The following is a 20964-nucleotide window of genomic DNA, read 5'->3' on the forward strand; positions in this document are numbered from 1 at the left end:
CCTAGTATTTATAATAGCTAAAAATAGTAAAGCAACTCATTGAATAAAACATAGCTAATTCAGAATCTATCCTAACAGCTTTCAGGAAAAAGATTTTGACCTAGAAGATAATCAACACCTGGATAAGTCAGCAGTCCCCAACCTTTTTGGCACTAGGGACCATTTTCATGGAAGACAGTTTTACATGACCGGGGTGGGGCAGGGATGGTTTGGGGATGATTCAAGCACATTACATTGATTGTGCACTTTATTTCTAATTTCATGCCACTGCTAATCTGACAGGAGATACTGGTCTGGACTTCTGCTATAAATTATATGTGAGGTATATATGGTCCTGAAGAAAACTTTTTGCATTTGCATTCTGAAAACAATGACAAAACTCCTAGAACAAAGTCAGCTAAACTGAAACTATTTTAAAAATAAAAATAAATATGCCTAAATTGTATTAATGTCAAAATTGTAGCTGAAAAGGGAGGTTTTGTTTAGATTACAAAAGGGAAAAAAGACTGTCTATAAATATTCAGTATTAAATGTAATATGAATGAACACATTACCTACCAAGAAAAAAAATCTGCATAAGACTTTACAGTTTAGGAGAAATGATTTTTTTCCCCTGGGCTAATCTTAAAAACTAGAATTTTCATATTCTGGATTTAAAAATAGAAAATTTAGCCTTTTGAAGCTCAATTTATTGCCCATTTGAGTAAATGGCCTAGACAGAGTTAAGAAACTGTCATGAAAGTGAAAAGAATAATGTCACAAAGTAGAATCCTGACAGCCTGGCTGGGCACATACAGTTTTAGTTTTGCCTCTAAATTTTGATGATCTGCAAGTTTTCAGGAAAAAAAAAAAAGACCTGGATTAAACTATGGTATCCTCCTAAAAGCAGTAAAAATTTAACACTGGAGATCTTCCTTATCTTTCTCTAAGATTAAAAAAAAAAAAAGTTGGATATATAAAGGGAAGTGGGAAAATGGTTCAGTCTGCAAATAAAGCTTTACTAAACAGTCATGTAAAATTATTTAAATTAATCCCTTTTACATTTAATTTTTTTTTTTTTTTTACAAATTAGGGTTGCGTTTAGATAAGTACAAAATAAGCTGAGTCTTCTTTACCCTTAATTCTACCAGACTTTACTAAACTATCAGTGTAAAAAGGCACTTGCTGCTGCTGCTAAGTCGCTTCAGTCGTGTCCGACTGTGTGACCCCATAGACGGCAGCCCACCAGGCTCCGCCATCCCTGGGATTCTCCAGGCAAGAACACTGGAGTGGGTTGTGATCCCAATACTTTCATTCAATTAAACTATGACAAATTCTGGAAACATCTGTGTGTATGTGTGTATAAAATATACAAAATAGCTCTCCATCTCATAGTCCTTTTGTGATCAATGGTGAGTTCTATGAAAAGGAAATCTTTAATTTTTTTAAAACAGCAATGGCAGATTTAAAGTAATTTAAATAATGTTTCTCTAAGACCAAATACAATCTGTGGGGCGTATGAGATCATCCCAGAATGCCAAGTTAAAATGAATAAAATTTTTTTACCATTTTCTGTAAAAATGAAAATCAATTTAAAGAAAGTTTCAAAAAACTCTCAGAAGGAGATTGGAAAGAGAAAACGAAACACTCACTAGTCGGTCCCGGTCATTTTGGAGTGATGACATAGCTTTTTTTAAACTCTGTACTTCAGCAGGGCTGGTTGTAGGTGAGGCTGCAGACCTCTGCCTCCCGTCCTCTGACTTGCGTAATTTCTCCAGTTCACTCAACAGGCGATCTCTTTCATTCTGCAGGCTGGCCATAGCCTTGGAAAAGGACTGCACTTGGTTGTAAGAATCTTCCAGTTGTGAGGACAAGTGAAGCAGTTGCTCATCTTTGGACAGAAGCTGCTGGTTAAGTTTCTCAAAGTGGGGCAAGCTGTTATCCTCAGTGGAAATAACTGGAAATGCAGCTTTAGAAACAAGAACATCTCTCTCCCTGCGTAAGAGGCCCTGTTCTCTCAGCTGTGCCAACTCCTTCAGACTGGCCTCATATTTCCTTTTCAGTTCCTCAAGTTCCTCATGAGCCTGATCTCTACTGTTTTGCAGGGAACTCATTGACCTTCCAAAAGACTGGATTTGTGCTGTGAGATCTTTATTTTCTTTGGTGACCATGAGTAACTTCTGTTCCATCTCCACCAGATCTCTTGCTAGTTCTGCCACCCTCTCTTCTGCTGTCTCAGTTTCATTGCGCATTATCCCCGCATCGTGATGAAGATGCTTTAATTCTTTCTTCAATTTGTCTTCAATTTCACCTACCTTCTTGGCAGCTTCCTTCTGAACATGAACCAATTCCTCTTCCAGTTCCATAACTCTCTTCTGAGAGGAAGAAATGACAGTACTTAACTTCTGTACCTCTTCTTCTTTGGCTTTTAATTGGGCCTGAAATATTCCGAGAGTGCCTTCTTCTTGCAAGGCTGTCAACTGTTTCTTTAATTGCGATAGAGAGACTTTCAAGCCCTCAGTCTCTTTAGCTAAATCTTGTTTCTCCTCTTGGAGGGCAAGACAGGACCTCTGCAGCTCCTCCCTTGCTTCCTCAGACTCCTTGAGCTTTGCTTCTAATTTAGCATATTCACCTTTCAGCTCCTTGACCTGCTGAAGCTGAGCTTCACGGAGCTGCTTTTGCTGACAGTCTTTCTTCGATAACACTTGGTTCAGGTCTTCTCTACACTGGATCAGCTCTGCATTGAGCTTGGCATTCTCAGAATTAAGGTCATCCATATGACTTCTCAAGCATCGGATTTCTTCCTTCAGCTTATTATTCTCAGTAGCAGCATCTTGAATGAGTTGGTCTTTTTCCAAGATCACAGAGAGATGTCGTTCTTCCAGCTGTTGGTAGTCACTGACTATGCGGTCTCGGTCATCCTGGAGAGAAGACATGGATTTAACGAAGGAATTCAACTGAGCCTTCTGCTGCATGTTCTCCTTTTTCATGTTTTTCAGTGTTTCCATAAGCTGATTGGTTCTGTCAACAGCTTTTTTGTTCTCCTCTTCTAAGACAGTGTTCTCCTCTTCCTCCTGGGACAGCAGATTTTCCAGTTCTTTAATTTCTTTATCATGCTGCTGATGCAGTTCAGCCACAGCCACCTGGACTGCTAGTTCCTTGGCAGAAAGTAGGCTTATAATCTTCTGCTCCTTCATGTTTATTTCTTCATGCAGCCTACTGGTCAGTTGCCTGGAGGCCTGAAGATCGGTCTCCAGCTGCTCATAATTGAATTTACAATTCTGGATATCAATGTCTTTCTGCTTTATGATCCCTTCCAAATTTTCTTTATTTTCCTTAAATTTTTCTAGAGAGTTATTTAAATCAGTTGACTGGTCTCTGAGAATTTTCAGTTCTGACTCTAACTTAACTAAATCATCCTGAGAACTACGGTATAGATTTTGAGTCTCTTCGAGCTGCGACAAAAGTTCTTTGTTTTCTCCTTGCAGAGTATCACAGACCTTCTGCTGAATCTGGACCTCTGTCTGAGCTTTGGACTCCCACATTTGTTTGTCATGCTCAAGCCTAGAAAAAAAGAAGGTCATTAATTACAGATTTCAATGGAAAAGTACTTGATGCCTAAGAAACAAAACAGATACTCAGATCTATAAATGAATAAACATTCATAATTCAAGGTGCTTTTAATAAAGAGGTATCAGTTCTACTGAATGTTCTGTATTAAAGGTATATTGCATCTAAGAATTTATATAAAAATAAACTTCAAAGTATGTTGTTAATTTAGTGACATGAGTTTGGATACTCTTCAGAGTGCCCCCAATTTTGTACTTGGTTCTAGATAAGCTGTTGTCTGGCCCCTTAATGAAATAATCCTGGTATGAGAGGCAAATGAGGAAACCTGTCTCTGAGCAGAGGGATTCTACTAAAAATGAAAGAGTACAGTGTGGGGACGCTGTTAGTTCCTGAACTAAAGTGATATAAAACTGGAGTTTGAGGAAAATAACTCCAGTAGGCATATGCAATATAAATTGATGTGGAATATGGGGAAGAGAAAAGAGATAATTTCAGAGGCTAAGGCAGTAATTTGAGAGTATTGAAATAGAATTGGACACGACTGAGCGACTGAACTGAACTGAAAAATTCAGAGATGGGCAAGGACAGCAGAAATGAAAAGAAAAAGTCAAGAGATCTCTCAATAGAAAAATGGGTAGAGAAGTAAATGTGAATTTTTCACGCCATGACAAGTTGTAACAAAGTCATTTGCAAAAAAACAGAGAGACAGTGAGACGGAAGTGAGAGTGAATACATCTTCTGGGGGGAAATTTAGACCAAAATTAGTCCCATAATATTAAAGGGAATGGAAATAGTTTATGACTTCCTTTACCTTCAATTTCCTTTGGAAGAGTTAAAAGAGTTATTATTCATTTACCTGGAAATGTTGATCTTCAGTTCCTCCATATGGATGGACATCTGCCTAAGCTGATCCTTTAGAACACTACAATTCTCCTCTTTAAGTCTAATTTCTTCTTCTTTGGTCTGAATAGCATCACTGAACTTCCTCTCCCACTTTTTGGCTTCATCTATCACCCTGTCCCGATCATCCTGGAGGGAAGACATGCTCTTAGTGAAAGCTGCCAGCTGGGCCACAGTACTATCCAGGTTTTCCTGAAGTTGCTTAACTTCCTTGTCTTTCTTGTTCAAAGTGACCTGAACCTCTCCAAATGTCTCTTCCAAGTGGACTTTTTCTCTACACAAAGCGTCCAGTTTCTCTTGCATATTCTTCTTCTCTTTCAGGTGTTTCTCCTCTACTTGCTCCAGTCTTCGCTCAAGATCTTCATCCTTTTGTTTCATTTGGCTTTTAATGGATTCTTTATTTGACTGAAGCTCCTTTTTCAACTTGAGATTGTCTGCTAGGACCCTTGCTGCTTCACTTTGAGTGTCATCTAGCAGTACTTTGAAGCTAGCTAATTCCGATTCTGCCTTCTTGCGGTGTTCATTGGCTTGAGCCAGATTTTCTTTGGTTATTTCCAAATCTTTTTGGGACTCAGTCTGAACAAATTCTAGAGCCTTAACAGTTCTCTCCAGAGCACTGATTTTCTCTTGGTACCTAATACAATCCGTCTGCAGCTGCTTTACTTCTTGCTGTTTTTCTTTTAGCAGCTCCTGAAGTTCCTTCGCATGGCTTTTATTGCCAGGTCCTTTCTGAGCACCTTGTATTTTCTCCATATATTCCTTTCGTATTTCTGATTCCACCTTAGTTTTCTCCTTGACTAACTGTTGCTTTTCTTCTTCCAATTCACTCACACACTTTTTAAGGTTCTGCATTTCGGATTCTAGTAGCTCGTTTTTGATCTGGGCATCTGTAACATCCTGATAGTAATTCCCAATGCTTCCATTAAGTTCTGCTAATTGATTCATAAGCCTCTCTTCCAAATCATCTTTCTCTTCTTCTGCTGTCTCCTTTAACTTGGTAACTCTGGCAAGTTCTTCTTGGGTTTGCTGATTTAACAGGTTTATTTTGGTTACTTCTTCCTGAAGCATTTTTAGTTCACCATCCTTTGCTGCTATTTGACTCAATAAAGTATCTCTCTCATTTTCTAAATTCTGGCTAAATTCCTTGTCTTTCTGCCTGCCTTCCTCTAATTCAGTGATTCTTTCTTTGAGCTGATCAATCTGCTGAAGGTAGTTATTAATTTCATCATGTAAGCTGACATTCTCACATATGTCAGGCTTGGCACTGTTCTCTGATAGAGTGGATTCTAAATTTTCAGGCCTTGTGTTCATACCTGGGGAGTCTTGCTCATCAGCCTCACCTGAAGCAGACAGGGTTGCCTCTTCAGTGACAGCCATCTGGTTGTCATGCTTCTCAGTGGGCTCCAGGCTAGCTTGTTTGGATACATTATCCTCTATCTGATGCTTTAAATGTTGAACCTCTTCACTTAAAGAGTCCTTCTCTGCCTTTAAGGCCTCAGACTCCTTAGAAAGGGTTTTATATTCTGTTTTGACCCTTTCCAGCTCCTCCTTCATGTTGGAATTGGAAGAAAGAAGTGCTTCCATACTATCTTTAGATGTATCTCCTGCAGGATGTACCTCTGCTCTAAGCCGCTCATTCTCTTCTTCCAACTCCAGGATTTTCTGCTGTTTAGATTTAGCAAACTTTCTCATCTTTTCTTTCATCTCCTCCATTTCCTGTTCAGCTTCCTGCAACTGCTTTTCTGTTTCTTTCTTGTTAGCTTCTGTGCTTCTTAACTTGCCATAAAGTTCCTGCTTCTCCTGCCTCACAGTTTCCACTACATGCTGAATTCTTTCTGCCTCATTACTAACATTCTCATAGGACTGCAGAAGAATTTCATATTCCTTTTGCAACTCTTGGTGTTTCTCTTGCCACTCAGTGCTTTCTGCAATCCTGGAACATTTCAAAGATTCAATTTCCTTCATTAAGTTTTCCTTGTCTTCAGTAAGACCCTCCAGTGCTAATTTCAGACTTTCACAAGAACCACTGAGACTTTGATTTTCCATTAAAGATCTGTCCACTTCTGCAATGAGTTTGTCTCTTTCTTCCTGAAGAAGAGCTAACTTTCCTAAGAATACATCTTTTTCTCTATTTTGAGCAGAAACTTGGTTTTCCACATCTGCCAGAGACTTAGTGAGATGCTCAATGGTGTCTCTGGCCAAAGACAACTCCTCCTGGAGACCTTTGTTTTCTTTTAGTGCTTCCTTTCGGGAAATGAGGGCAGCTTGGAGTTTCCTCTGTATTTGCTGTTTTGCTTTACTTTCTTCTCCAGTCTCTTCTGGTTTCTGCTTCAGTTCGCAAAGCTCCACCTGGAACTGCTTTATCTTCTCATCATGTTCTTTGGCTTGCATTTCCAGCTGTGTATGCAGTGCCTTTACTAAATCCTCTTGTTCTGTTATCTCCGTTTGTACTTTAGTAAGGGCTGTTTCCTTTTCACTAAGTAGTCCAGAAAGGTACCTAACTTCTTCTTCCTTTTTGCTTATGAGTTTTTGCAGCTCATCTAGTTCAGGCTTCAGTTCTCTTAACTGCTCTAATCCAGCGATCTCTAGTTGACTGCTTTCCAGTTTTTGCCTCAGGGTTTCTGCGTGGGCTTCAGCTTCACAGGACTCTGCCTTCAGACTTTGGATTTCTAAATCTTGTTTATTTATCTGCTCTTGTAACTGAAATACCTCTTCTGATTTTTTAGTCAGCTCATTTATTGTAGAGTTAACCTTTAACTCTAACTCTTCTTTCTCAGCCTCTATTTCTTTCAGCTGGGTCTTAATCTGGGCAATAGCAGTATTGCCCTGCAGAGCATTTGTATCTCCAAGATGAGAAGGCCAGTCTGGGTGCAAGTCAGACTCTGAAACAGATTGAATAGGCTGCTGTTTTGTGGCTTTGAATAAAGGTTCTTCTAAACCTTGAGTGGGAAAGCCTGGTTCCTGCTGGCCACTGCCTGGGAGTTTTCTGTCCATAGATTCCTGTACTTGAATCTGCAGTTGTTTTAGTTGGTCCCCAATGCTCTCATTTTCCTTGCTTTGCTCATCAAACTGTTCTTGCAAGCGATTAAAGTCATCCTTCTGTTGCTTTAGCTCCTCCCTAAGATGTCTTTCTTTCTCCTGTGCCTTTTTCAGAATCACCTTGCGAGAGGTTAATACTTCCTGTAGCTTCTTTTGAAGTTGCTCCTTTTCTTTTTCAAGGTCCACTATTTTTTCTTCCAGTTCTGGTTTCCAGTGTTCTCCACTACCTGCACCAAGCGGACTGATGGCCACTACTTCTTTTACAGGTGCTGCTGAGTCTCCATCACCTGCATCCTTGTTACCTGTGGTTAACTTCTGGATAATTGCTTGGTTTTCAAGGACTTCTGCTTGTAGCAGATCTATCTGGTTTGTCTTCTCCTGCAAATTCTGATTCATCTGTTTGACCACAGCCTGTAACTGTTCTTCTATTGCTGCCTTTTCTTCCAAATTCTTCCTAACGTGCTCTAGTTCCATTTCCTTCTCAGATATTATCTGTTTTAAAGACATTTCTATTTCTTGGCACTTAGAAGTCACACATTTTTCTAAGTCTTCTTTACTTTCTTTATCTTCCTCCACTTCCCTCCTCTCACTCTCATGGAGTAGGATCTCTTTGCTGGGTTCATCTTTCACTTTGGCCAATTCCTCTTCTAATCTACTGACTTTCTGTAGAAGTTCCTTTCTATTAATAAGAGCAGCCTGGAGCTTTCTCTTTCTCTGCTCACTTTCTTTCTTTACAAGGTCTAATTCACGTTGAAGTTCTTCTTTACTTATTAGCCCTGCTGGGCTCAACTCATCATAATTCTGTTTAAAGCTGGAAACAATTTCTTTATCTTCTTCCATCTGCTCTTTTTTGGTCTCTTCAGCTCTGGATAATAAATTCAGCTGTTCTTTAAGAGTCTTTATTTCAACCCCAAGAGAAAATTTCTCTTCATTAAGCTGAACCATTTTCTCCGTCATACTAAAGCTGATTTCTGTCACTTGCTGATCCTTCTCCTCAATGGTCTGTTGGAGTATTTCCATGTCTTTCTTTTTTTCTAGTAAGAGTTGATCCATTTTTGCTATTTCACATTCCTTCTGTGAAAGAGCCTGTGAAAGTTCTTCCACCTTATTTGAGACCTCCCTCTCACGTTCTGCCCCCTCAAGCACTTCACTTTCTTTCCTCTGAAGCTGGCTCTGCAGGCTTTTGATCAAAGTACTCTGCTCAGAAAACTGAACCTGCACACCATCTAATTCATTCTGTAAAACTTCAATCTTCACATCTTTAGATTTGGCTTCTATGGTGAGGCTGTGGACCTGTTCAGTGAGCAAGTCGTGATGAGCAGTCTGACTTTCATAGTCAAGTCTTCTTTGCTTTTCTGCTTCTGCAAGGTTCACTTCTAGTTGCTGTACCTGAGCCCTCAGTTCCGTTACCACACAAAGTTCCTTCACCTGAGCAAGTAGCTGGTCTCTTTCTTCAGACAAAGCAGTGAAAGCATTGTTGGTGTTTTCAGCATTTTTCTTAAACTCTTCAATCAGTTGGGTTAGAATGCCTATTTCCTTAGCTTTCTCATTTAAATTTTTCTCATAGATTTCCTCTGCTTTATGAAGGTTTACCTCAAGCTCCATAACTTGACCTTTTAGTCTTTCCAATTCATCCTGGTGACACTGACAAATACCTGGGACAGCAGAAGAGGGTTTATCATCATCGTCCTGCTTGGTTGATTTTAATTCCACTCCGGTGTAATTTAAAGATATTTCCTCAGATGGTCTATGCTGGTGTTCGGGGCTCATCTGCTCTTCTTTCTCAGTTGTTGTGAGACTGCTCTCTTCATCTGGCGTCGGTGGAAAATGCTGCCCTGTATCTTCAAGCAACACTGTCATTTTAACTGGAGGCATTCCTTCACTCTCTATCTGTTTCATTTCTTTCTGATCAAGGAACTCAGGGTCACCTTCTGCCCTTTTGCCTTGAAGCTGCAGCTTAAGAAATGCAATTTCCTCTTGAGCTTCTTTCATTTCCAGCAATAAAACGGATAGTTCTTTATGCTTCTGAGTAAATGTGTTCTCCAGGGCATCTTGTCCACTTTCCTCAGCAGAAAAACTGCTCTTGTTGAGCCTGGTAATATCAACCAGGCTCACCTGTTTAAAAAACAAACACCACAAAAACACCTTAATCAAATGTTTTATAGGAAAGAGCCTAACTAAAAACTGGTATTTTGTGCATTTTCCAAAACCTAAAACTCTTCCATCCAAACTTTCCTACCACAAAACTGCTAAATACTTTTAAAATCAGTTTTTATTTCCCAGCTTCGACCTCTGAGGGCATTCTGTCAATCCTACACTGAGGTCAAGTCATACTCATAAGACCTAAGGAAACCTGGGACTCACTTTCTAAATATTCCTCACTAGGGAAACTTTTTTTTTCAGATTAAAAACTGCTTATTTCTCCTAAGAACTACTTACAAATAAAAAGTGAAGCAAGAAATAAGTTTTTGTTTCATCCCATGCCAAGAAGGAAGTTACAGGATTCCTTTTCCTAAACTATCTATTGGAATAGGAAGTATTAGATAAGATAGCTTTTAACAGACAAAGAGATTATCAGACAAGTTGATAAAGTATCAGGATAAAATAATCAAAGAAGAGTTCTGCTGGGGCTTGGGAAGAAATTATGGACCCGTCTGACAAAATATTAACCAAGTTACTATTACAAAGCTTACTGTATTAGGCTGCTCAATCCATATAAATTATTTCTATAATTGTCTTCCTGGGACAAAACCAGTGAATTTCATGGTAAATTTAGTATTTTATTAAATGAGTTTGGGGACCATATACATAATAAAATATCCATCTTTGTCAATAGAAGCTTTTCTTCTGCCCCTCAAAAAATTCCAACTTGATATGAAGGAAAGAAAACAACAACAGGGGATTGTCAATGTGGTGGCCAGGAGCACAAGCTCTGCAGCCCAGCTGCCAGAGTTCACATCTCTGCCATTCACTAGCAGAAGCTGGCACATAGTAAGCCCTCAATGAATATTACCTATTATCTTGGTATCATATTCAGCCACTGAGTAAAAGAAAAGAAATCATTACTTTAGAACTATATTTCACAGAAAGTTATTATCTCATCATTTTTCATTAGCACTTTTAATTGTTTAAAATTCTTCACTCTCTGTATTACTTATACTCACATTTCTAGAAACCGAAACTGGACACACATTTTTTTTAGCAGAGGAAAAGTTCCTTTATAATTTCTTCATGTCACATTACTATTTATCCATTCCTACATATATGGAAAATCTAATATAGTCAAGGCATCACTTTTGCCAGAAGATGGAAATATAACTAACTCCTTTATCTGGTCTCTCTCATATCCTAAGTATTCTTATTTCCTCTTTACTAACTATCTGTCATGCCACTTCACGCACTCTCTTCGTTCCCTTAGTCTCATTCTCTGCTGCTCCCTGTCCTATCTATAGAGTTCTATTAACTTTGGCTTGATTTTTTTTTAAAAGTCAGTGTTATACATCAGAGAGCAGAAACTGGAAAACTGCTCTTTCTAGCCACTCTCACTCCTTCTAGTACTAGTCTTCCCCTTTAGACTGTGCTTACATTTTCTATGGACCCTTTCTATCCACTCTCTCTTATCTCAAGGAATTATCTTAGTCACCCTTCCTTTTATAATTTCTGTGGAGCTTTTTTCCCCTTCCCTTTTCGCTGTTTCCTGTTTGTTCTCCCTTCTGGATATTTTGTTTTTCTTAATAGATTCCCATATTTCTTATTTTCTCTTACATTTTGAGCTCTCTTGTTTTCACTAGACATTAATTGCTAAGCATCTTAAAACATTAAGCATCTCCTTGGCAAAACAAGATTCATTTTTCACTACTGAACTCTCATAATTTGTCAGTAACCATATAATGTTAAAATTATTTTCAAAATTTAGTCCACTTTTCACAATTCTGTGAACAGAACATCATATGAAAATGTAATTGAATGTAAATGTGGAGGTTAACTTTATGCTTCAACTTGGTTAGCCCACAATACTGAGATACTTGGTCAAACATTACTCCAAATATTTCTGTTGAGGTATTTTTAGATAAAGTTAAGATTTAAACCAGCAGACTCTGAGTAAAGCAGGCTGCTCTCCATAATGTGGATGGGCTTCACCTAATTGGTTAAAGGCCATAACCAAAAAAAGATGGCCCTCCTCCAAAAAGAAGAAATTCTGCCTGCGGACTACCTTCAGATTCAAACTGCAACTTCTCTCTGGGTCTCCAGTGTGCTAGCCTACCCTGCAATTTTGAATTTGTCAGCCTCCACAATTACATGAGCCAATTCCTTAAAATAAACCCTGTTTATACATATTTCACTTCCTATTAATTCTGTTTCTCTAGAGAACTCTAATACAATAAGTAAGCAGACACTATTGTAAAGAAGTTACATTATTCCTCAAGGCCATTTATGAGTCTATCACTCACTTCTTCTTTTTCTTTTTTTTCTGACCATACCACATGGCTTGTGTGATCTTAGTTCCCTGATCAGGGATCAAACCCAGGCCCTTGGCAGTGAAAACATGGAGTCCTAACCACTGGACCACCAGGAAATTCCCTATCACTGACTTCCTAAATGGAAGGACAATTAAACACAATATAGCTAACAATCATCTTAAATTAGCATAATATTGAGCAATCACACATTTCTTATAATGATTTTCAGGTTATAAAAAGCACCATTCTCTAAGGATACCTTTTGAATATAATCCTAAGTGAAACTATGAAAAAATGAGAAGGGGGTGGTGGGGAGAGACTGGAGATTTTTATCTAATTTCTTTACTGAGAAACTTTTCTGAGATGGGCAAAGAAGTTGAGATAAATGATAACCCAGCATGCAAAATAGGATATCAAATCCCAAATAAATGCTACTGTACTTGCGTTGGTTCAGGACAAATAAAATGTCCAAATATTTATAAACAAATGACAGTAAATGAGAAATAATAACCATTACAACTCTCTTAAATCTCACTTTCTAGGTAATGTAATTCTCTGTCGACATTAGAAAACTGTACAAAAGCTTAGGCTTGAAACCACCTCCCCTGATCGAGCTCATATTCTCATTATTTTAAGAATGCATCACTTACCTCATGGACTTCTCTATCTACCTCTCCAGTTCTCTTCTGAGACTCCAGGACAGTAATCTGAGAGGACAGTTTTTCTGAAAGTCACAAAATAAATAGCCTTAGAAGGTAAATGTAGAAGTGTTTGAAAAACAACAAAAAACAGAGGTATGATTGTGTGTGAGGCTATTTGAGATGCATGAAATAACCAAGAGGAAAGAACAGACTAGTTTGGGGGAGATAAAACTTATTTTATTAAAATAAAGAAGTGGCAAAAAAAAAAAAAGAAGTGGCAAAAGATGAAAAGATGAGATATAAGATAGAAGGGTAGTGGGTGTTAATGATTAACCTGAGTGAAGTATAATAAATAGTGAAAGGCTTTAAAGGGAAAAAAAAGCCAGAGCACATGACAAAAAGCAGCTATTTCTGCAGCATAATTTGGGAATTCTAGGGAAATAAATGTAACTTATCTATAACTTTTCTGTGTTCATATTATACAACATGCATTAAGATAGCACTTAAAATGTCTTCTATATTCTTTCACATATGTTCATAAGGACATCAAATTTCAGCATAGAAAGGAGCTATCCAATCTCTTCAATGACCATATGAGGAAACAAAGAAATGACATGTCCTACAGCTAGTTCATACAGCTAGGATCAGAATTCAGTCTTCTGAGTTCGACCCCATATCTTATTACAATGTGGGTATCTAAAAAGGGTAGTAGTACCTTGGAGGATAAAAATATTGAGTATTAGTAAGCCCCCGAGAAGTTTATACTCTTTCTGAGATGTTAAGACAAGTATATGAAACAAACAAAAAAGCTTATTTTTTACACTACATCCAAGTGTTTTAATATGACCCACATGATTTGACCCCACTTATTCTGCAAACTCTATACTGCTCCCCTTTTGCTTACTCTACTTCCAAGAACACTGGCCTTGCTTCTATCTGCAAACATATCAAGTTTATTCATACCTCAGGGTATTTACACTGCTCTTCCCTGCTTGGAATGAGATTTGCTCAGACTCTTTTGTGTGGCTGTCCCCCTTTGATCATTCAGGTAACCAGTGATCAGAGAGGCCTACCCTGACCACTCTGACACTACTTTCTCCTTCCCCTAACACATGTGCAGTAGCCTGTTCTATTTTCATCCTAGTATCTATCACTCTCTGAAATTTTCTTATGTATATACATGTTTGTGGCCTGACTTGTCTTCTAATATGTTCGGAGCAGTATCCTCAGCAACTAGAGTAGTCCCCAGTACATAGGAAAGGCACCACAGATATTTGCTGAAAGAAGAAATGAACATACATGAAACAAATGAATTCAAGACTGTATATAATATGTTCAGACATTTCACAAGTATTTGAGGAAGGAGCACAGTGGTAGACATGGAAGCACAAAAGGTGACTTTAATATTAATAGAACATGACTCATAAAACAAGGGTAACCAGACACGAAAACTAATACAGAAAACCTTAGGGCCAGTGACCCCTGCAGTAAAGAGCAAAGAGAATGGAACTCATGTAACCTCTAAACCATAATGAGCCACAAGAAAGTGACAGAGACTGCTTGCAAAACTGTAAAATAAACATCATGGATAAGGTCTCAGAGAAGTGGTTTAAATGGGTTGAATAATGAGTTGAATTTGCAGTATTCTTTATCAGCAACGGTAGGACTAGTGTAATAAAGGTATATGATCCCTTATACCTCAGTTTATAGCTATGTGGAACTGTAAAATGGTTAAGTTGGAAATTTTGGTATAGACTTTAGGAAATGGTACAAACTTTACTTGGTATTCATTCTCACTCTTAAAGCACGGTAGTCAGTTACTCCAGGGTAAATTAGATTAGATTAAGTGAAGCATTATTAAATACAAGTTACTAAAGCTATAAGGTCCCTGTGAAGCAGGTGACAAAAGGAAGGAAGTATATCTTCATTCTTACTAACTGTTCACACACAGTTAAATAGAATAAAGTGCTAAATTTAGTTCAATCCAACAAAACTTTATTCAGCAGTCACTCATTTGCCAGGTACTATTCTTGTTCCTGGTAAAGGGTAAAGCAAAAGACGGGAAAAAAAAAAAAGACCCCTGCCTTTGAAAATGAATTTCAGAAGCACAAAAATGCATTTAATCCAACTCTGGGAGATTAGGACCAACTTCTCAAAAAGATAATGCCCTAGTTGAGGCCTGAAAGATGAGTTCAAGAATTAGCCAGGCTAAAGAAAAAGGATAAGGTTCTAAGCAATATATAGCATGAGCAAAAAACTAAATGGTTTCTACCTCTAAATCTTTATTTATACTGATCTCTGTTACCTCATCCCACAAATTTGTTACTGGAAAAGTTCTTTCTCTATTTTACCTATTTAAAAAGTCATTGTCTTATTAAGGTCCTATTCAAGCCATACATCTGAGACGATTCCTTGGCCACTCCAAAATGAATATAATACAGATCTCTTGCAACATTTAAAGCCCATACTGCAAAATGTTATGTAAACACTGGTATTGTGTTCAAATTGTTTAATGTGTATTAATCTTAACTTCAATAACTATCAGCTGTGCTAAGATCTTTATTACCATAGAATCTACATGTTATACATGTACAGAGATAAAAGTTGTTGGTTAAAAGGTCAGAGAATTATGGTTTTCATTTATACATACCATTCTCAGCTTTCAGCTCCTCCAGCTCTACAGAATTAAGGAGCAAGGCTCCCTTTTCATTCTCTAGTTCTACCACTCTCTTCTGCAAAAAGGCAATACTCTCTTCAGTGACTGCCTAAATTGTAGAAAGACAACAAATTAATGATTCTCCAGTGCAAAACTCTCATACTAATGTCCAGACAGCCTCTGGCATTTTTGTGTTCTAAAAGTTCTCCAGCCTTGAAAATACTTTAAAAATAGTATTTACTTATCTGCCTAGGTAATCTTTAAAGCAATGCTTTTCATCTGAAGATAGAAAGATGAAATCTTTCACACAAATTTCTAGTTCACTGGCTTTTGAATTTAAGACCGAAGCCTGGATTTTCCAAGTCTATTACACACGAAAGAAAATTTTCAGAATTCAAAAAATTAAAAGCACATTATGACTCCTGGAAAACTTCAAGTAATCTAGTATGTGTGTAAATGGAGTCTTCAAAGGAAGAGAGAGGTCAGAAAAAATACTGGACTAATTAATGGCAGAAAAATTTCCAGATTGAAGCAAACTATAAACACACAGATTCAAAAGGCAAATTCCAAGCACAAGAAACATAAAGAAAACTATGTGAAGGCACATTATAACCAAAGTGTTCAAACCCAGTGATAAAATCCTAAAAGCAATCAGGAAATAAAGAGACAAAGACGACAGTAGATTTCTTACTAAAAAACAAAATGCAAGAAAAGAGTGCAGAAATAGCCTTAAAGGATCAAAAGAAAAAACCTATCAATATAAAATTCTATAGTTAGCTTTTAGGTATCTTTTAAAAACAACAGAGCGATAAAGATTTCTTCAAACACACAAGAGCTATAAGAAAGTAATTAGCCTCCAATTAAAATAAATAAATTAAAAAAAAAAAAAAAGAACCCCTTACCAGCAGACTTGTGTGCTCAAGAGAGTACACACACATATTAAAGGAAGTCCTCTGGGCAGAAGGAAAATGACACAAGATGGAAATAAGAAACTACAGCAGAGTTTGGGAAAGTTTAGAGCTTTCTACCTGTTTTTGCAAATAAAGCTATGCCCTAAAAGCCTAAAATATTTATCATTTGACTCTTTACAGAGACTTCTGGATCTACCCTATAGAAAAGCACCAGAAATGGTAACTGCAATGGTAATAAAGATTTATTTTCTTATCATTTGAATCTCCTGAAAGATAACTGACTAAAAAAAATAAAAATTTTTGTTTATAACATGTTATATTTTGTGTTTTTTGTTTATAACATATGTATAAGTAAAAATAACTAAGTCCCAAGAATGAAGAAATACAAGTATACAATTGTAAGGTTTTTATTCAACACATGATGCAGCACAATGTTATATGCAGGTTAACTGTGATTAAAATGCAACTATAATCCCTAATGGGCTTTCCAGGTTATAAAGAACCTGCCTGCCAATGCAGGTAGACATAAGAGATGTGGGTTTTATCTTTGGGTTGGGAAGATCCCCTGGAGTAGGTCACAGCAATCCACTCTAGTACTCTTGCCTAGAGAATCCCATAGACAGAGGAGCTTGGAGGGCTACAGACTATAGTGTCACAAAGAGTTGGACAGGACTGAAGTAACTAAGCAACAGCAGCATAATCCCTAATGCAGTCACTATTATCACAAAATAAAGAATTATAGCTAATAAGCTGAAAAGTGAGAAAAACAGAATTGTAAAAAAATTCAATTTTTTTAAAGGAAGGAAAGGTAAAAAAGTAAAAGGCAAAAAGTTGGAAAAATGGAAAACAAATAGCAAGGTGAGAGACTTAAAATGGTATCAATGGCAACATTAATGAAAATGGTCTGAACACTCCAAGTAAAGGGCAGAGATTGACAGATTGGATAAGAAGTAGATTCAAACTCTACGCTTCATATAAGCTTTAAATATAAAAACAAAAATAAGTTAAAGAGTGGAAAAAGATACACCATGCTAACATTACTCAAAAAAGTAGAATAACTATTTTAATATCAGACAAAAGTACATTTCACAACAAAGAATGTTACCAAGGATAAAGGAGATCATTTCATAATATCGATGGGTCACTTGATAATCAAAAAGACATAAACATCCTAAATGTTTAAGCCCCCCATAACACAGCTTGAAAATATATGATGCAAAAACTGATAGAACTGTAAATAAATCCACAACTATGAGATTTCAATACTCCTTTCAATAATTGAGAGAAAAAACAGGCAGAGAAGCAGCAAAGATATAGTACACTTGAATAACACTATTGACTAACTTCACGTGATTGATATTTATAAAACATTCCAGCCAACAACAGCAGACTATTTTCAAGTACATATGCAACATTAACCAAAATAAACAATATTCTGGGCCACAAAACAAGTCTCAATCAACTCTAAGAGTCAAGTCATATAAAGTATGTGCTCTGACCACAATAGAATTAAAATAAAAATCAATAACAGAAAGACCTCTAGACATACTGCCCCCAAATATTTAGAAACTAAGTAACCTAGGGGGCAAAGAAGAAACTAAAAGGGAAATTAGTATCTTTAACTAAGTGAAAATGAAAATACAACCAAATTTGTGGGATGCTACTAAAGTATATTTTAGGGGGGAATTTTTAATGCAAAATGCCTATATTAGAAATAAGAAAGGTCTCAAAGTAATGGCCTTGACTTTCACCTTAAGAAGCTAAGAAATGAGGAAATCAAGTCTAAAGTAAACAGAAGAAAGGAAATAATGAAGATCAGAGCAGAAATCAATAAAATAGCAAATAGAGAACAAGACAGAATCAATGAAGTCAAAGCTGGTTTTGAGATTACTAAAAATTAACAAACCTCTGGACAGTCTTACCTGCGTAAGAAAGAAAACACAAATTACCAATATCAGAAATGGAAGACGTAATGTCACTACAGATTCTATATATGTTAAAAGAATAATTTAACATAATTAGAGACTATTATGAATAACTTTTTGCCTATAAATTTGACACTTTATATGGACAAATCTCCTAAAAGATATTAAAATACCAAAGTTCACTCCAGAACAAATAGATAACCTAAATAGCCAAATAGTTATGAAACAGAATCTATACAGACAAATGCTTCCACAAAGAAAACTTCAAAACTAGACAGCTTCACTGATGAACTTTCACAAAACATTTAAGGAAAAAATAATATCAAGTCTATACAAAATCATTCCAAAGAAGTGAAAAGGAAAGAATACTTCCCAATTTATTCTAAAAGGCCAGGTTTACACATAGAGCAAACCCAGGAAAAGATATTACAGAAAATTACAGACAGACAAATATTCATCATAAACACAGATTTAAAACTTTTAAAGCAAAATTTTAGCAACTGAATCCAAGAAAGTATAAGGATAATACATAACTACCAGGTGAGATTTATCCCCAGAACTCTCATACACTGCTGATGGGAATAGAAAATGGTAATACCACTTTGGAAAACTGTTTGGCAATGTCTGTCTTAAAATCTCCCACATGATACAGACACTTCACTTCCAGATATTTACTGAGTAAAGAAAGCACAGGTCCAAACAAAGATATGTAAAAGAATATCCATAGAAGCTTTATTTGTAACAGCCCCAAACTGTCAATAATCCAAATTGGCCCATCAACAAGTAAACAGATAACCAAACTGTGATATGTACAATATTCTCAACAATACAAAGGAATGAACTCTTGCTGCATACAATAGGATAAATACCAGAATAAGTATGCTGAGTGAGAGGAACCAGGAAAAAAAAAGCACATATAACTTATTAAAAATTCTAAAAAATACAAACTATAATGACAGAAAGAAGATCAGTGCTTACTTGATTGGGGGGAGATGTGAGAGAAAAATTAAAAGGGATCATGAGAAACTTTGGCGGTGATGAATATGTTCATTTTCTTAATAGTGGTGATGGCTTCATGCATACATCAAAACTTATTAAGCTGTACACTTTAAAAGTATGCAGATTATCACATGTCAATTATACCTATAATACAGCTGTTTAAAAGGAAAGTCAATATATAAGTAAAAATAAAATTCAAAAAACTTTAAATTATCAAATAGAAGAAGACAGGAACAGAAAACAGAAGGAAAAAAACCCAAGATGGCATAAATGAAAAGACAAATCATTCGTATCAATAATTATACTGAATCAACTCAACACTCCAATGACAAAGCAAAGCTTATGGGAAAAAGTAAAAAAAGCAAAACTTAACTATATATTATATGCTGAGGATGAGAAGGTTGGAAGGTAACCTGATGACTGAGATGAGATGCTAGACTTCTGGTGTTAAAGATGGAAGAACAACCAGGAACCACAGGGTGTAAGAAATACAGCTCTAGTCACTGGAAAAAGTGAGTAAATTAATTCTTCCCTAAAGCCTCCTTTGCAGCCCAACAGACATTGTGATTTCTGGCCAGTGAAACTGATTTTGGATTTCTGACCTCTCGAACTTGAGGAATCTCATAACCTTCTATTTAGAAGAAGAAATAATCATTTCTTCTGAAGAAACAAAATCATTCCAGTCAAGAAATAGAAATCAAAATACCAGCCAAGCCACAAGAGAAGGGCATGTGACTTTGTCAGCCAACTCAAGTCATCCTACTCCTGGCTCCAGAATTGAGTTGAAAAAGCCTCCAGATAGTTTTCCCCAAAGAAGTCTCCAGACTTTGCAGAGAAAATAACCATCTTCATCATTCATTCCCTCTCCAAATCTCTGAAACACAGAATTGAAAAGAAATCCAGAATTTGATGCCTCCTTCACGAAATCCAGAATTTGATGCCTCCTTCTTTGTTCTTCTCTGGAATGCTTGGCCATTCCAGATCTTCCAAGGACTTCCATTACTATGTTGAAGAGCAGCAGTAAGAGTAGGCACCTTTGTCTTGTTCCTGATCTAAGAGGAAAATCTTTCAACCTTTCACCACTGAACCTGATTGTTAGCTCTGGACTTGTCATATATGGCCTTTATTACATTGAGATATATTTGTCTATGTTTAATTTGTTAAGAACTTACTATGAACAGATATTAAATTTGGTCAAATGTTAAAAAAATTAGACTAGTTTTAACAACTAGACAAAAATCAATCAAAACAAAGATAACCTAAATAATACTATGATTTAAGTGATGTTTATACAATACTATATTGTATAGCTTCCCTGGTAGCTCCTATGGTAAAGAATTTGTCTGCAATGCAGGAGACTCGGCATCAATCTTTGGGTTGAGAAGATCCCCAGAAGGGAACGGCAACTCACTCCAGTGTTCTTGCCTGGAAAATCCCATGAACAGAAGAGCCTGGCAGGCTGTAGTCCATGGGATTGCAAAGTCAGACATGACTGACGTGACTTGGAACACATACAAACATACACAAGCTATATTTACTAAGACAGACCATATTCTGTGCCATAAAACAAGTCTCTATAAATTTCAAAGAACTGAAATAATATACAACATGTTATCTGATCATAATTAAATTAAACTAGAAATCAATAATAATAACAATAAGATATCTATAAATAAAACCAAATATATGGATAATTAAACAACACTTCTAAATAATCCATGATCAAAGATGAAATCACGAGAATTAGAAAATGCTTCAAAAACTGAATGATAAAAACACAACATATCAAACCATGTGCTTAAAAGGGAACTGTATACGTTAAATGTTTAAATGAGAAAAGATCTGAAGTGTCTGATATAAAGTTATACACTAAGAAGGTAGAAA

General features: G+C 36.6%; 1 protein-coding gene across 16 annotated transcripts in view; it reads right to left on the reverse strand.

The window, feature by feature from the left end:
• GOLGB1 (golgin B1) overlaps positions 1-20964 on the reverse strand; it is a 76243-nt gene that overhangs the window by 23793 nt on the left and 31486 nt on the right. For all 16 annotated transcript variants that reach the window (XM_088837454.1, XM_088837461.1, XM_055437922.2 and 13 more), the window contains 4 exons: positions 15240-15354; positions 12599-12672; positions 4406-9603; positions 1632-3543 (listed from right to left, as the gene is read on the reverse strand). In XM_088837454.1, coding sequence (XP_088693580.1) covers positions 1632-3543; positions 4406-9603; positions 12599-12672; positions 15240-15354 — 7299 coding nt within the window. The remainder of the gene's footprint in view (positions 1-1631; positions 3544-4405; positions 9604-12598; positions 12673-15239; positions 15355-20964) is intronic.

The sequence above is a fragment of the Moschus berezovskii genome, chromosome 1 (assembly GCF_049115385.1).
Source record: "Moschus berezovskii isolate FMDL1 chromosome 1, NW_MosBer_1.0, whole genome shotgun sequence".
NCBI classification, from domain to species: Eukaryota; Metazoa; Chordata; class Mammalia; order Artiodactyla; family Moschidae; genus Moschus; species Moschus berezovskii.